A 17411-nucleotide genomic window follows, 5' to 3' on the forward strand; every position below is an offset into this window, starting at 1 on the left:
TTCCGGAGAGAAGGTTTCGCACACTTACTCTGAATGCAAACATTTTATATATGAGTAGGAAAGCTGTGGTATAATCATTGCCCTTCTCATAAATAGTGCAAATTTTCAGACTTATGCATTACTGTAATATTGGACTGCTTACCTGTGACGTATTTAGGGCTGTGCTAATAGTTTGCCTTCTGGCAGTTCATGGTTTTGAATCCATCAATAGTGATGTATATAGCTGTCTTTAAGAGATTTAAGTATAGTAGCCCATGTGCTTTTTTTAAGAGCATTTTTTCCTACCTCTAAAAAAAAAAAAGTGACGTAGGTTATCAGCTGGTAGTGCTGTTTCAGTTACAGCAGCATGGTTTTCTCTTCTATTTTAAGCTCTTTGTGAGTAGTTCTTGGTCAGAAAAATATAAGCAAAGCCCCTGCATTAGTCAAAAAATACTGTATGAGGAATGCTAGATTTCACCTTAAATTCCTGAGTGACACTGTGGGGCCTTCTCTTCAGGTAATGCCTTGGCTGTCTTTTTCCATTCATGGAAAATCATGATGGGGTTACATTGTGTAATTTTGATGTGCATAAGGCATTTACTTGAAATGGGCAAAAGGCTGCAGATGGATCATCAAGCTCACCTTTAACCTTACAGGGAAGGTCAAAGGCCATCCCATTGCTGGCTGATTAGTTTGCTGGAGTACATTTGCTCACTGAATTCTCCACAGAACTTCACAACCTCAGTGCCCTCTGAGAAATATTAATACAGATCACACACAAGTGGCTTTTTGAGAGAGTGGTTTCTTAAGAGTTTTTTTTAAGCAGGTGGATGCTCATATTAATACAATACTTGCAGTAGTAAGAGCATTTACTGGATGGGAATAGATTAACACTCTATAAAATGCTCCTTATTTGTACAGTAACACGAGTTTTTTTTTCCTTATGTACTGCCTGTTTGGTATTTCCCCAGTGCCACCTTCTGTATTTACTCTTCCTTTAGTGTTTTCAGTCACTAGCAGAGAAAGCTAGTTGTATAGTTACTTGTGATGCTGCAGATAGTAACATGGGTACCACTGACCTGCAGCACCTCCAGTCGGGCTCATTACAAGTATGGATAGTAAGAGTGGACTCTAGACAGGGACAGATCTGCATTAAAATGTGGAGGTAGGTAAGGCAAGTGAAAATGTGAGCTTTCATCTACAGCAGAGGTTAAATTGGAGATGAAATGTCTGATCTAGTTAATCATTGGCCACCAGAGTATGTGCCGTTGTGAAATAATACTGGAATTTCATCTAAGTAAATACTGTTACTGTAATTTCTGAGACAGAAGTGGCTTACTTAATCCAGAAAAAAAAACACTGTTAGAGCACTAAAGCATAATTTATTGTCTGTGTACTGCTGTTGAGTGCAGCAGCATAACTGGATGTCTACATGATCTGCGTTAGCAGACCTGAAGTGAATAGATACAGTAGTGAGATGTTGGTATTTTTTTTACCTGAAGTTTTTTTTACTACTTGTAATGGAGATCTAATAAAATCTTGTTTGGAAAAATACATCTCTATATATAAAGTGTATAGAAAGATACAAAGTATTGTCACCATTGCTGATAGCTTAAATGTCCCGAAACTATGCTTCATCTTTGAAATGAAAGTAGCTATCTTGCACATTTCTCTAGCCAAGGAAGGAGGAGAACAGTATTTTCTCTGAAAAACTTCAAACAAACGTAGAATATCTGGAAAAGCAGCAGTTGGGAGGGTAAGAAAATAGTTTCGATGCTTACTAGGTGAGAGGGAAGTAGAATCATAGTGTGATTTAAATGAATATTAAGTTAGTCGGTAACAGAAAACTTTAAAATATTGTGTTTAAAAGCAAGTTGATGCAGTTAATACTAGCAAAGCTTAACTGCAGGTTTTCTTATTTCCTGTTATTATAGTCATTGGTCGTTAAGCTATTCCAGTGGTTTATTAGTCAACAACTGCAATCTTGAATATTTTAAAGGAAGAAAGGAGGGAACAAAAATGGTTTTGTTCTTTTAAAACAAGCTTTTTTTTTCCCTGATGCTGAATTACATTATTCAGAGGATCTTAGTTCATGGTTTTGCGGTGTTGTTGTCTAGGTTGTTGAACTAGATGAGGATATGAGTCAGATTGAATACCTCTATTTTGTACATGAACTCCCATCTAGTACTTCTCCTTTGGCTCTTAATGTTAGTCTGTTTACTCATTAAATTCCTTCTACACTTCAATTTTGAGTCTGGAATTTGCTTTAAAAGCAGGGATTTTTTGTTTTGCTTTAAGTTTGCATTTCTATAGAATGCAGAATCTTTTTTTTCCTGAATTAGTGGTAGTCAGATAAACTTATTATTTGTATCTTAATTTTTGCTCTTGATAAATGTTGATAATTCCCAGTGTATGTTCAGTCTGCCGATGTGTGTGGCTTTTGTACAGACAGAATTGAAGAATTGGTCAAAATGGCAGAAGTAAACTTGGCAAAAAAACAAGAGTATGTATTTTTTTAAAAAAAAAAAAGGCAAACAAATGGGAGAAAAAAATTCCAAACAGTTAGAAATCTCTGATGTCTGAATGGTCTTTTTGTTTACCGTGGTAAACTAGAAGCCAGCAAAATGGTTTAAGTGAAAATAATAAAATGTTCTTTAGTAGGTATTGTCCAAATCCAGGCAGTAAAATTATGAAGAGTTAGGTAGGAAAATAGCAAACAACTGAATATTTGAACTTCTAAGGAGTTCTTCATGTTTATTCCACTTCCTCTTTTTCTGTGAATTTTCACTAAAAGAAATACTTTTTTTTACTAATACTAATGTATGGTGTTAGGTTTGCAATTATATATAACTTAAACTTTTCATGGTTGAAATGCTGAGTGTGTTAACAGTGAATATCACTAATTTCATCAGTCAGTAAGAGCTAGTTTATCAGCAAAAGCAAACAAGAAAATAGTTTTCTGTTTTATTTTTTCTTCCTTCCCTTCTTCCTCAGATTTGTGGGTCTGTACTTCCAGGCAGAATTTGTACAGACAGAAAATTCTGAATGTGGCTTGACTTGATCTTGGCAGTGTTTCTAATGAGTGTCCCATGGACAGTATCAAGTTCAGGGGGTTCTACTCTAGCACTGAGGAGCAGAACCCTGAGCAGTAACCTGGTATCAGTGAACACATTTCTTCATTGTTCTCTTTAAAAGAGCAACAGAAAATGAGTGAGTATTCTGGACTTGCAAGTAGTCATAACCAGATGATTGCTGAAGATTCAGGAATTCAGACAAAGCCTGAACACTCTCATGAAGTTCTTCAGGAAGATATTGAGATGAGCAGTGGATCTAGTGGAAATGACTTCAGTGGAAATGAAACAAATGAAAACTACTCCAGCGGGCATGATTCTCATGGCCATGAATCTGATGAAAATGGGAAAGATTCGGCAATGCTCATGGAATCTTCAGACTGTCATAAAAGGTAGTATTTGGTATTAAATAAAGTCCACTTGTGTTTGTGTCACTGAAAGCTTTTTGCATTTGAATCTAATTTCCAAGTAATTATTGTATAAAGTGTGTTTTCAGATTGAGGCTTAGTGTTCTTTTTCCCCTAGTTAACCTGCGTTTTGTATAATGTAAGTTGTGTAACTGATAAAGAGCAGGTTTCTCAAAGCCACCTTAATTTGTATGTTTTATCACTGCTTGTTTGCTTGGTTCTATTTGTGTTCTTTGGTAAACCAGCTTCTACAATTATATAGCAAAAAGCGTCAGCCTCTTTTAACAGTCAGGATGCAACTGTGCTATTTTCATCTTTTAAAAAGCTTAGTGTACAGAGCAAAGCTAGAGTAAGAAGAACCTTCTGAAATGTCTTAACAGGTATAGTTTCCATTTGTTGTACCAAGCAGAATGTTTTTAAGTTTCATGTTCTAGACACCCAGTCATGAATAAAAAAATGTAAAGCTGAAATAAGTGTTACGTTAAGTTTACTCACATTAATGTCTGTCTTTGTTTGTTCTAGTTCAAGCTCAAATGCATTTAGTCTGATGATCGCAAACTCTGAACACAATCAGTCTAGCAGCGGATGCAGGTAAGTAAATACACATATATTTTCGGTAATTTGCTTGTATGTGAGGCCAAAGATTGAAAACTAAATAGGTTGGGTGTTTTTTTGCTAAACCTAGAAGAGTACATGTAGGAGATAGTGTGGTCCTGTCTTTGATTCTCTTCCTGTCCATAATCAGCATCATGTCCTCTTAACTACTCAGTTGAATTAGAGCTCTTTGTAGCTGTTCCATGTGAACTGTGTGATGATTTGAGAGGTTATCTGACTTTGTTTGGATTTGGTAGCCTAACCTCCTTTTTTTTTTTTTTGGTGGTTCACTTCAAATATAGTATTTTTTCTGAGGCAGGCTTTCCTTTAAATTTTCTGCTCTTCAGATTTTAGTCTGAAGCCTTTGCCTGGGAAAAACCTCGTAGTGTTTTAAAATCAGAATTCACCCATTGAGTTGGATGTGTTCTGATGTCCAGCAGCCGTATGATCTGCCTCTCCTGTGTTCCATTCGCCAGGATTCAAGCTTCAAGTCTGTAAGGACAGACCAACATCAGCTGCAGGAATACCTCTATATGAACTCTGCTTCTGACCCTGATAGCCTTGAGAAACCTGATGGCATTGAAGGCTCAAATTTGGACACTTCTGAGTGCCCTACTGTACTTGTTTATTTTTTTAATGAAGTCAGCCTCTGATCAGGAGACCAGAACCTGATCCTAGGCAGATCAAGCAATTTCTAGCTCTAGCATGCTGATGTTAAGATCCCTATCTACATATACCTGCCTGAAAGTGTTTCTACCTGATGCAGATCCTAAAGAAGTGGTAAATTAAAATCACACCTTTGCACCATTTGGTGCGTGATGAGCATAGTGTCTGCCTTGCAGACACCAGAAGATCTTGTTCCATGCTGTATCTTCAAGTGGAAATTGTTCTGGAGTTTACTTTTTGCTCAATATCAAGGACAGAGTGAACCAAAAGCATTTCTTAATCATCCTTTCCCACTGACTCAGTTTTCTTTACTGCAGGGTGTTGGAGGGTTACTTATCTCAGTTTGATACCTTTTTTTTTAAACCTTCATTAATAGCTCCCTGCTCAGAAATAAATGTGAATCCAGATTGTACAGTATTTCCCCAGCTGTCAGGCACTGTGCTATACAGAGCAGAATTTGATCATCTTCTGGGAATGGGAGACTGATAACCTCAGTTGACTGAGGATACCTAGAGAATGGTCTTGAAAGGGATGACTAAAATAGGATTAAAAGCTTTAGGGTTAGTCTTTGATTGAAAGACTATGGGGCTTTGGATTCAATGTTGGCACCACTCAACTACCTTTTCCTGTCCACATAAAGCAAAATGGAAAGCTCTTGTTTTAGTGTAATTCACTGATTCTTTACTCTGCAAGCCAAGCCTTCTCTGTGGCTTTCTACTGCGCCTAATACTTTGTATCTTCAGGGTAAAAAAAAATATAACTGATTTTTCCAAGGAGGCCAGTCTTCTGTATTTGCAGCTACTATAGGCTAACTTGGAAAAGTTTCTTTTCTTGCAAAAAATTCTGACCACATTGATTGAAGCATGCCCAAAGGCTACAAAAACCACAGTATGCTCTGTTACTTTGCCTTCTTTCCCTTTCTTTTCCTCCCTGCTGCCAGCGTAGTGTTCTTCTGTTAACAAGACACTGATTGCGTCAGTTGAAACTGTCAAGCCACACTGTAGATATGATTTTAGTGTACAGGGTGAACATGAAGTTTCCCAAGGGAGTACTACATCATTTTCTCTTTTCCCTTGCCTTTATTTCTCAATATAAAATGGTCAATGATTCAGTGAATGATATGTTTATCATAGTGCATTATGATGTAAACAAAAACTACCACTGCATATTCTAGTACAAGCCAGCTTTGTCACTTTCTAAGCATTTTGGGTGAAATATACCCAACACCTGTCAGATGAGTTGGTCTCCCTGAAGAACTTCTCAAAATTCTCAGAAAAATATTCAGAAATCCCCTTGAAAAAGTTACCTGGAAGCTGAAGCCACTTTATTGAGCACTTTGGATAGGGCAGCACAGTTGCCAAGATCATTGTTTCTGCAGGGATCCTTAGGGTGACCTTGCAGAGAGTAACAGCCAAGACGATTGTGTAGTAATAGAAAACCTTCCTTTTGATAGGAAAGAATTGCTTTTTAGGAAGATTTTAGAATCCTCTAGGTTTTTGTGACTGATTCACTGCTTCCTACCCACCTGACCCACCCATCTTTTGTCGTCTTTCCTGTCCTTTCTCTTCCCTCCTTTTCCTTTTTGACTTTTGTCAGCATTTTTAAATGATGAGGAGATCAAGAACTGCAAAGGAAGGCAGTTTTCTGACACTAGCGCTGATTATCACTGTGGTTTGACCTTCTGCACTGAGACAATACTTCTGAACATGCACCTTAGAAATGTGAATGCAGTTTCTGTCTTCAGCTGCCTCCTGATTCTTCACCTTTCATATTTAGTCAAGTTTCTTTATCTTACTTAATGTATTGCCATGCTTAACTGGAATACATTTTTCCAAGCATTTCTCCATTTGTTTTGTTAACTTGATGCTCTCCCACTGCCATTCCCTTTTCAGGGACCTTTCCTATGAGAACCTGCTCGAACAGGAGGTGAAGACTTGAATGGACCTCCTGCTTCTCTACTTTGAAGTCCATGAACATTTCTGAGAGTTTGAATTTGAAAGGAACTAAGGGATATACCACTAAAAAGGGGGAGGGAAACTGGTGCAAAAAAAAGTTCTCTGGTGTTTGGGTGTATAAATGTGTTTCATAAACAGATGGTGTATCTTACAACAAAAATTCAGGTAGTGGTGAATCTTCTATTTTAAGTGATTCTAACTAATATAAGAATTACTACAAATTCTGAATGTTTACACTACATGGTGGAAAAGTTAATGTTTAGCTATGCAAAATTAGGCATGTGACAAATGTCAGTGTGTTTGGGTTTCTATGAGGATGGTGTGTCACTTCAAGCATTCCAGTGACTTTTTATTATTTGTCTTTAATGTTACAGTAGCGAGCAGTCCACTAAAGCCAAAACACAAAAGGAGTTGTTGAAAACTTTACAAGAGCTGAAAGCTCACCTTCCTTCTGAAAAGCGAATTAAAGGCAAATCTAGTATCCTAACAACGTTGAAATATGCCCTTAAAAGCATTAAACAAGTTAAAGGTAATCAAGTATGACACTGCTTAAATAATTATGACCTGGATAAAATTAAACATTTAAATAAGAATTTAAATGTGGTTGTCTGCTTACAGCTAAGTTTGTTTGAAAACCTCATTAAGCAAATATTTGTCTTCTCATTTGTGGACTGTTAAGTTGGGTTTCTTCGGGATTTAAAGGTTTCTAGTAGATGAATATATTATGATGCTAACATGGGTATTTTAAGGTGGGTAAATGTGTATGGGTTACTGATAAGGAAACTCCACTGTAGAACAACTAACTTGGAATACTACCTAGACTTCCCAACTGCCCATTCTGTGCTTATGCCAAAAAACCACTTGTTCCGTTTATTGCTTCCAGGCTATTTATTGATGAGACCTTAAATTCTGACTATAAACTGTTTAATGTTCTCATGTAGCCAATGAGGAGTATTACCAATTGTTGATGATTAATGAATCCCAGCCTTCTGGACTCAATGTGTCATCTTACACAGTGGAAGAAGTTGAAACTATAACCTCAGAATACATCATGAAAAATGCAGTGAGTATGCTGACACAAGTCTGCAGCGTGTATGTAAAAATGTTTTCTAGAACTGGCATGCCTTCTCCTTACAAGGTTGGAGTTCCTGGCTAGGCCAAAATCTGAAGAAGCTAGCTGTTACCTTCAAGCGTATGTTCAGTAGAAACTTCAAGCTTTACTTTATGAAGTAAAGACTTCGCCAATAGCAGCTCAATTAAAGCTTTTTTTTCCAACAGTTAGATGGGAAATAAGTGAAAATTCTTGGTCTTCTGACTCATACCTCATACTTAGAGACAATGGTGTGATATATCTCAATATCCACGTGATGCAGTGCAGTGTGAAATGTGTAAATCATTAGTTGTCATTTTAGAATAGTGGCTAAACTTGGAGAGTATCTTTGTCCAAAGCTTAGTCAAGGCATAGGGTGAGTTGTTTCAGCTAATCCTTACAGTAGGGGTTATTTGTTTCAACAGTTCTTCTTGTTAACGAGACTTAAAAGTGACCAAAGTGTTTGAACCATTGTGTGTTGTTGTGTCCTCTTCTGTGGTATTTGTCTGGTCTTTGCAACTGTTACAGGCTTATTCTATGATCCAGTGATACTGTCTTCTCTTTTAGATGAAAACAACTAGGATGATCAATGTAGTTTTTAGCAGTAATGATTGTCACAGTCACAGAATGATTATTTTCCTCATTCTCAGTGTTCTTTGTTTATTATGGAGTCTTAAACAATAATTACATCTAAGTTTATTAGCCTATCTTCCTCTATTTTTTTCTGAAGTCTTTTTCTGAACATACGCAGTTCTGAAATTAATAAAGTAATGGAGAGATGGGGGATGTTCCCTAGCTTGATGTAGGTATTTTTTGTTTTACCTATGAATAATAAAATAAAGGTTGCCTGTAAGGTGAAACAAATAGGCAATCTAGAGTATAACTGAGAACTACAAATATCATAAAAGTTGCTCAATGGATGTCAAACATGAGTTTGTAAAAAAAAAAAAAAAAAAAAGTGTTCTGACGACAGTTCTTAAGTTTGTATATAGTAATACTGGATTGAGCACTAGAGGTTGTGACGCAGGAAACTCTTCTGTGTTGAGGAAAAAATACAACATGAAATGATGCAAGTGGAATTTGTGTATGGTTGTTTGGAGCTCTTTTTTCACCTGTATGTTCATTACTTTGTCAAGTGGCATAGAGCACTTTTCATTGAATGCATTGAATGGATAAAATAAGGTTACACCTTTTCTCAAAACAGCTAAATTTCATGGGTGTAAAATATGCCTGTGACGCTTTCTTGAAACCAAAATGTGTAGTTTTAAAGTTGAAAGCTCTTCATTTCTTAATTTGTAAATTCTGCATCATAAAATATTAGGAAACAATGGCATATTGGTTTAGGGCATGTAACCTGAGAAGATCCTAGTGTATTAATCTTACTGCATAGTTCAAAAACCGTGCTGTATGCATCTGTTTCACAAGGACATTAAATTTATTTTACTGCCCCCTAAACAGATGTGATTTAACTCTCTTTATTCTGTTTCCTTAATATTTTCTTTGAACTTAATGCTTTTATCTTGGTATCTTGTTTTATCTTGTTGTCTAAGCAATGTATTATTTAGCCATGTATTATTTAGCAATGTATTATTTATTATTATGGATTGAAGAATGTGTTGTTTTTTCAACTGTCTAAATTTGAGACTTCTTTTTAGGATATGTTTGCTGTAGCTGTTTCTATGATTACTGGGAAAATTGTCTACATCTCTGATCAAGCTGCTTCTATTCTTCGCTGTAAGAGAGGTTATTTTAAAAATGCCAAATTTGTGGAGTTCCTGGCACCTCAGGATGTCAGTGTTTTCTATACTTCTACTACCCCATACAGATTGCCATCTTGGAATATTTGCAATAGAGCCGGTGAGTGGTCTCAACAGCAGATAGTTCTCTGACCTTCCTTCAGTCATGCAGATGCAAATCCTTAAACTGATTTTTGTAATATCCTTTCATCCTTCTCCATCACTTCATGGGAGTACAATACACATTACTAGAACATCTCTGAACAGTATGAGGTGTATAACATGCTTTTATGAATTGCCAAAGCTTGTCTGTTGGCTAAAAGTTTTTTGATTGCCACTGTTCATTGGTTTCTGGGGCCCCTTTTATCCAACTGATGATTGAAAGCAAAGAAGGTATTCATGCTGAAAGTGGATTTGTTTTCAACATTTTCTTGCAATCAAGTGACCATAATTTAAAAAAACATTCTCCTTAGATCTAAGGAGCAAAATATCTGTCTTTCTACTATAAAATATGTATGATTTGAATACTGTACGCCTTGATTACTGTGTAGGAAGATGTACTTCAGCTAACGTCACTGCAGTAACCAAGTGTAACTGTATGTCTATTCTTTTAGCCGTAGGAAAAAGGATGTCAGGCATGCTGATAGTGAAGGATTAGACCTCTTAGGGCACTTGATATTTATTTGTGTGAGGGTTGTTTTACTTGTGCAGTAGCAGCTGTTGGGAATTGAGAAATAGCTGCCAAATATTTTTAAGCAAACACTTGGAATTCAAAGTCTGCTCTGAATATTTGAAATTCCAATCCCTGTATACTAAGTCTATAAAGTTAAGACAGAGTGAACCATATTCAACTTGAAAAACAGTTAACAATAAATATATACCACGTACATTAAACAGGGCAGAAAAGACCTTGTGAAGTCTCTAGTCCGTCAGGTTCAAAAAAGATTCAGTTGTGAACTTTGACCATGTGATCCTCCTTGTGCATGTTACTTAGTTATGCAATCTATTTTTCCTGAAACATTTTTCTCTAGTTTTATTATGTTTATTATAGATTCGTATTTCAAAAATGCAGTAAGCAAAACTATATACTTGATTCCATGTACTGGCAGCCTTAGCTAGTGTTCAGAAGTATTGCATACTGAGGCCTTTGAAAGACCAGCGCTTGGCTACTCTTGAAAAGGAGGGAAATAAGCTTGATAGGGGAGGGGAGGAAGGCTTTGCTTAAAATAAATAAAATTAAGTTTGGGTTTTGCTGGTGGGTGGGGGCTATGCAGAGGGAGGTTGGCAAAAGTATTTGATCCTTCAGCTGTCCTCTCTAGGAAAGAGGTCTCGTTTGGGGGGTCCTGGAGAATCAAACTTTTTCAATCAGTGGTGTAAGTTAGTGAAAAAGTTGACAAGTAAACAGTTCAAACTGGAGAACTGTGTAGATATGCTTTTGGCAGAAGTCTTAATAAGCAAGCAGCTGTGACTCACACACCAGCCTCAGAAAAGCATAAAATCAAAAAAAAAAACAGGCTTTGGGGGACTTAAAAATTTTTTCAGACTAGATTGCTTTTAATCCTGTTGGGGAAGAATTACTGTTTTAAATGTCATAACTTCATAGTAATTTGTTATAAAATGTTTAATATTTCTAGAGTCTTCCACCCAGGATTGCATGGAAGAGAAATCTTTTTTCTGTCGCATCAGGTAAAACAGTACTATAATGAGACTTAGCGTTATGCTATGAAACTGCGTTACAAAAGTATTTGACTTTTATAAGAATCATATGTTGTGCAAGTTTTGTATTTTTCCATAATGTGACCATAGGTAAAACACATGCTTGTCCTCTAGTCATTTAACTTCCAGAAGCTACTCAGGAAACTGCAAAGTGCTTGCAGGAAGTTGCATCTTAGAAGTTAATCAGTCTGAATATTGACCTTTACACTGTGAATGGAGCTGATATGATATCTCACAGGCGCAGAAAGTCTTTACTTCAAGTTAAACTATTCTGTTCAGCATGTGCCGCAGGTCCTCTTTCATTGTAGAAGACTAATGGCAGATCTTGAATTTATCTCAAATGTCCAGTATAGGTAGATGTATGAGAGTAACTTGGTCTGTCTTTTTTGCTGTCACTACATGCTATATAGTTCTTCTTTTTTTTCCTTCTTGCTGCATGTTGCCTCTCTGGTAGCATTTCTGGAAAGAGAAATTGTGGGTCCTGTTAGTTACTTCTGGAGTAAATAAATGCTTATAATTAAGATATGAGCATAGTTTTAAATTAGAATGTTCGACTCCAGAGAGTTGGATTGGATGTATTGTAAAGGTTCTGCTGGTGTTACTGTAGACTTTCTTCTAATTAAAGTTGATTCCAAAAGCTTTAGCTTTGTAAAGCTGTGCTGTTACAACCTTATTACTTATATATATATATATGTCACTGTGTAAATGGTTATTTTTGCTGTTAGGCTTTGTATTGTTGGTAAGTCAGCAACTGTTCTTATAGGTAAGAACCTCTGAGACTGTTGTTTAAAATCAAAATAAATATTGAGTAAAAGGTGGTCTCTCTTAACGGAGGTGATATAGCAGTCTTCATAAAAATAAAACTATAGAGCCATCCCTTTGGAGGGTAAAATGGGATTTAATACCAGATTAAGATTAGTGGATCAATAAAACAACTTTATCATTAAGAAGGGTTTTTTTCTCTTTATCAAACTTCCACATGTGGGTCTTATTTCAATCAGGAAAGAGGACAATTCTTTATTGTAGTTGGTATGCAAAGGATGCCATCAGAATTAGGTTCTCATCTACTGAAAATTAAGGAAGCTAAATTTTTGGGTGCCGTTTTAGGAGCTATCATGCAGTCTTTTTGTCATTAAGAAAATTACAGTAGATAAATAAAAAGTGAGATGAATCTGTTGAAATAATCAACGCTGTTCAATTATTAGTGCAGGGAAGGAGCGTGAAAACGAGATTTGCTATCACCCGTTTCGGATGACTCCTTACCTTATCAAAGTACAAGATCCAGAAGTAGCAGAAGACCAGCTTTGCTGTGTGTTGCTTGCAGAAAAAGTGCATTCTGGTTACGAAGGTAATCCTTTCAGTGGACAAAGAGTAATTTGGTTTCATGAAATTAAGAACTGTTCCCGTTTTACTACAGGAATTTCTGTGCAGTTTGTCAGTTTAACACAACTGAATTTCAGTTTAAGAAAGCTAACTTGCATGAGTACTGTCAGTGATCTCAAGTTTTATTCAAGTGCAAGATAGCTGGTTTGGTTCTCTGCCCTTGCTGATAGTCTGTGAGATAGCAAGCTGCTTTCCTACGTGCTCTTATGCAAACTTTTAGACTTCACTCAGCATTTAATTGAAATTTGCAGCTTGAACTACTGTATGTATGCAAAAAATACTTTTTAATCTGCTTTTTTTCTTTCAGCACCCAGAATTCCTCCTGACAAAAGAATTTTTACAACTACACACACACCAACCTGTTTGTTCCAGGATGTAGACGAGAGGTAAATTACTAAATACTATTTTTCACATGTAGTGATAAGCAACCTGTCCAGTAACTTTTCAGGTTACTGTACAGGGATTAATAACTGGGTTAAAATTTTGTGTAACTACTGATAAGTTGTGTAACTCAGGAAAGGTGCATCTCCCAGTTTTCATTAAGACCACACTGTAATGTGTTTTCACACTTGAAGTGGAAAACTGTTTGCCTGCTAACAACTTGTTCTTCTGTTTTACTTCTGTCTGGGGCAAACCTGGATATAAATTCAGTCAGTGAAACCCACTGCCAGGAATACTCCTATGCCAGCAAGCATGACCCATCTGAGACTTCTATTTTTATTTAAGTCTGATCAAACTATTAGCAAACAATATTCTGCTGTCACTTTCTGCTGGCCAAGGTACAGTTAGAGGTGTGTCTTTTAAATATAACATTAGGACATTAGATCATGTTAAAACATCCTGTGTTCAGAGATGAAATTGTTCAGATTCTGCTGGCTGAAGGTTTCATGTTGCATTGACAGTCATGGAAGCTGATTAGAGTTAGTGCATATGAAACTACCCGTGTTTCAGAGCAGAGCCAAGTAAGGTGCCTGTGATATCAAGGCATAAAAAGAGGTTCAGGAACTAAGGTGCAGACCAGGCTTTCCCTGAGTCTTTGGGACTGCTTTTGCCTATGACCTGTCAGAGGATGTTTAGGTGATGGAAATTTGAGGTCTATGAAAAGAACGGAAGATATTCCTTCAAAAAGAGTTGGGGACATAGGCTAAATAGGAGTCATTATTATAAAGCTCTTAAGGACAGGGTTGTACTTTGAAATATCGTAATACTTTGAAGGACTTTGAGAATTAGCTTGTTACTGAGCTGAAAATGGAGGCTTCCTTTTCCTGCTATTTTCTTTCCCTTGTTTTACTTCAGATTGTATTCGTGATGGTTTTTGATACATGATGTGTAGGATTTTAATTTTTTCCTCCTTAGTGAAAACTAAGTTGGCTACAATAATAGTATCTGAATTCTGAGATAAATCCCTCATTCCTAGAAGCTACTGGATCATTCTTTAGCTTCCTCTTCATCTGACAAGCAAGCCCAGCTCAATCTCTCTAATTATAGGTCTTACAATCTAGATCCTTGACTCTTCCACTGACCTTCATATTGGTCTAAAAACATGTTGTTTTTTTGCATTAAAGTGACTGAATTTGCTTCTTTATAACTAAAGCAATAAATAAAAGTTTAAAATTTGATGCCCTGAGAGAGTAAGTGCTCTCTGTTCCAGCACAGGTTTTCATAAAACAGGTAGCAAAGAATGGGAACAAAGCAAAGAAGAGAGAACAACAACAAAGACATGTTTACTTCTTTTTACAACTTTATTTGAGGAAGTCCTTTCTAACTGAAGTCATTCTGAGTTGATAGGTATTTTCAACTCCTTTAGCCGTATAACTTTTTTTTTTGCTGCTTTGACCTTGGCAGTGTTTTTTAATTGTCATTGTTTCAAAATGGTAGTATTTGGTATGAGCTGTCATGCCAGTTCCAGCTTTTTGAAGTTGTTGCTGTAGATCATTCACAAGCTTTTAAGACTTATTACTGAAGCAATTAGTTAACTAACAAGGCATAAGTTGCTCTTCTTGTTTTTCTCTGAATATCTCAGCCTCTTTACCAGAAGGGTATGTCATCTCTTTTGTGGAACTGATCTAATTTCAGTGGGTTTGAAAGTGCAGTGTCGAAGGCATTTGTTCCATAATGTTTGTGAGTTCCAATACAACGCAGTTTTGTGTCTGTTGTGCACTAGGGTTAAGTTCTTCATTAAAGGCATTCAGATAGCTGAGCATTGTACTGCTCCCCAGGCCTTCTTCAGCAACTGGGGCAGGGGAAGGGTATACATCACTTTGAGTTTACAAAGTGACTTGGTGTGTGGCAGCTTCTTAAATGTTACTGAGTAGTAGTGACTTGATGTATTTTATATTTACCAAAGCATATTTTTGGAGGTTAGCTTTCAGGATAAGGTACAAAATGACATTTGTGAACTTTCATTCTTTTTCCTTAATGCTTTAAATGATCGCTTAAGGTGATTTCATCACATAAACTAGTTCCTCATGTCATTAGAAGAGGTCACTGTGCAGGAATTCAGAAATTACTTTTATTTTTTTATTCTAATTAATAAGCTTGCTTCTTTGCAGCTCCTTTGAGTTAAACTCTTAACCTGCCTGTGAGAAAGTTTTCTTGATCCCTAGTCAGCTACCGGTTGCTAGTTTAGCTACAGAAATCCTGTGTGAACCTTAGCATTGGCTTGCAGCCCGTAGATCAGGGCTGTTTGCTTTCATGAGAGTTGTATAAGATTAAACTTTATTAATGCTTTTTTAAATTCAGGGTACTCATCCTGTAGAGCCTAGGCAGCATAAGAAAATACAGGAGAACTGCTGTAGCAGATTTCTAAACGCTTTGCTCAGTAATACTACAAAACAACCAAAACAAAACACAATGCCTTGCTCAAAGAGGGGTACTGCTATTAAGCTGGTACTGGTATGGCACCCCAAATTTAAATTTAAAATTCATTCTTTTTCTAGGAAAAAGCAAGTAAAACTTAATTTTTTAAGTGCTTTCATTTGAAGTATACTTTTATTCTGCTTGATTTAATTAAAAAAAATCTTTGTTTTTCTTTCCCCAGAGCGGTACCTCTATTGGGATACCTACCTCAGGACTTAATAGGAACACCAGTCTTGGTGCATCTTCACCCAAATGACAGACCCTTAATGCTAGCAATTCACAAGAAAAGTATGTGGTCTCTTTTCTGTGGCAAAAATACTTTATTTCTAAAAGTAAATAGGAACAGCTACTAAGACCTCAGCAAGTAGGAGGTGAAAAAATTTCTGCAAGTAATTAAATATTGAAGTATTCCTTTACTCTACAACTTGATTCTTAATGTAAATTGATGAAAGTAAGAAATCACTCGATTTCATGTTTGGTGAAAATGAGGTGAAGCATGTCTGCTGTAAACAAATTGACTGCTTGAATATTTCATACATAAACAAAATTGTGCTGAGAATGCAATGATAGAATTTGTCATATTTTAAATGGTAGTCTGTGTTATTTTGTAAATAGAGAAGAAAGACATTCAGGGCAAGTTACTTTGTTAATCTATGGAAATGTACAGCTCTCTCTTCAATCATTGTGACAACTCTGAATTATTAAGTAGAACAGTGTAAATATTAAACTGACTTTTTAAATCATTCATTACAGTTCTTCAGTATGGAGGACAGCCTTTTGACTATTCACCAATCAGGTTTTGCACTAGAAATGGAGATTATATAACCATGGACACTAGCTGGTCCAGTTTCATCAATCCTTGGAGTCGAAAAGTTTCATTTATCATTGGAAGACACAAAGTTAGGACGTAAGTCAATAAACAGTTGTTTTTAAATTTTCTTTTTCCTTGGAATCATAAGGTGATTCTTAAAAGGATTTAAGGGATTTACAGGGTGAGGGGGCAGGAATAATGCAAATTGTTTCCTTTTTACATTTGTTTGGTGATACAGTAACTGCTTTAAGCAAAGGAAATTTGACATACTTCAAACTTGGTCAGTACTGTCAAGAGTTGCTTAAGGAGAGTTGTACACAAAGTGAGTAAGGATAGGTGTTGTGAGATTCAAACATCATAGAATATATAGAGATCCTTATATAGTGATGGTAAATTGAAGGTGTGCTCTGCAACTGAAGTACTTGAGTTTGTAATGGACTGGCCTATGTTTGGTTTACACAGGGGTCCCTTAAATGAAGATGTCTTTGCTGCTCCCAACTATACAGAGGACAGAATCCTTCACCCTAGTGTTCAGGAAATCACAGAGCAAATATATCGGCTGCTATTGCAGGTACAGCATCTGCTTTAATGACACACTTCTGATTTCCCACTGAAGGGAATTTACCTTCGTGTGAATTTTGTATAGCTGTGTTCTACTGTACTGGGATTTGCCTGCAATCCTGGAAATTATTTATACTCATGATTACCAGACATGACTTACTGAAGTGTGTTAAAGCTCCTGTTGGTGTTTTATGGATTTCATGCAGCTATGGAGTCTTCACACAGAAAACAAACAAATACCCCACAAAACTCCCCACCCCCAAAACAATCCTTTCATCTCACATGGAATTATTGGTAACAATTTCATTTGTGTTGAAAGCCAGTGTGCAGGTGTGTGTGTGTGTATATATACACACACACACACACATATACTGTTCTTTTTAACAGCCTGTACACAACAGCGGATCAAGTGGCTATGGAAGTCTAGGTAGCAATGGCTCACATGAGCACTTAATGAGTGTGGCATCCTCCAGTGACAGCACAGGAAATAATAATGAAGACACTCAAAAGGATAAAACGGTAGGTTTTTACTTTTTTATTCAAGTATGAGATACAAAACTTCTAAGTGGCTTTCTAACTTTTT

The 17411-nt window shown here is 36.4% G+C and overlaps 1 protein-coding gene across 9 annotated transcripts in view; it reads left to right on the forward strand.

Moving 5' to 3' along the window:
* Window positions 1-17411, forward strand: part of PER2 (period circadian regulator 2) — a 47290-nt gene that overhangs the window by 14127 nt on the left and 15752 nt on the right. For 6 of the 9 annotated variants that reach the window (XM_067002506.1, XM_067002507.1, XM_067002508.1 and 3 more), the window contains 12 exons: window positions 3175-3442; window positions 3980-4048; window positions 7047-7201; window positions 7614-7735; window positions 9418-9619; window positions 11133-11184; window positions 12420-12562; window positions 12905-12983; window positions 15638-15744; window positions 16210-16363; window positions 16730-16838; window positions 17216-17347. In XM_067002506.1, the coding sequence (XP_066858607.1) occupies window positions 3186-3442; window positions 3980-4048; window positions 7047-7201; window positions 7614-7735; window positions 9418-9619; window positions 11133-11184; window positions 12420-12562; window positions 12905-12983; window positions 15638-15744; window positions 16210-16363; window positions 16730-16838; window positions 17216-17347 (1581 nt within the window). In that variant the 5' untranslated portion in view covers window positions 3175-3185. Of the gene's footprint in view, window positions 1-2973; window positions 3443-3979; window positions 4049-7046; window positions 7202-7613; window positions 7736-9417; window positions 9620-11132; window positions 11185-12419; window positions 12563-12904; window positions 12984-15637; window positions 15745-16209; window positions 16364-16729; window positions 16839-17215; window positions 17348-17411 lie in introns of all 9 variants that reach the window. The other 3 variants (XM_067002504.1, XM_067002503.1, XM_067002505.1) reach the window with 1 other exon arrangement.

Source organism: Anser cygnoides, chromosome 9, assembly GCF_040182565.1.
Source record: "Anser cygnoides isolate HZ-2024a breed goose chromosome 9, Taihu_goose_T2T_genome, whole genome shotgun sequence".
Taxonomy (NCBI): domain Eukaryota; kingdom Metazoa; phylum Chordata; class Aves; order Anseriformes; family Anatidae; genus Anser; species Anser cygnoides.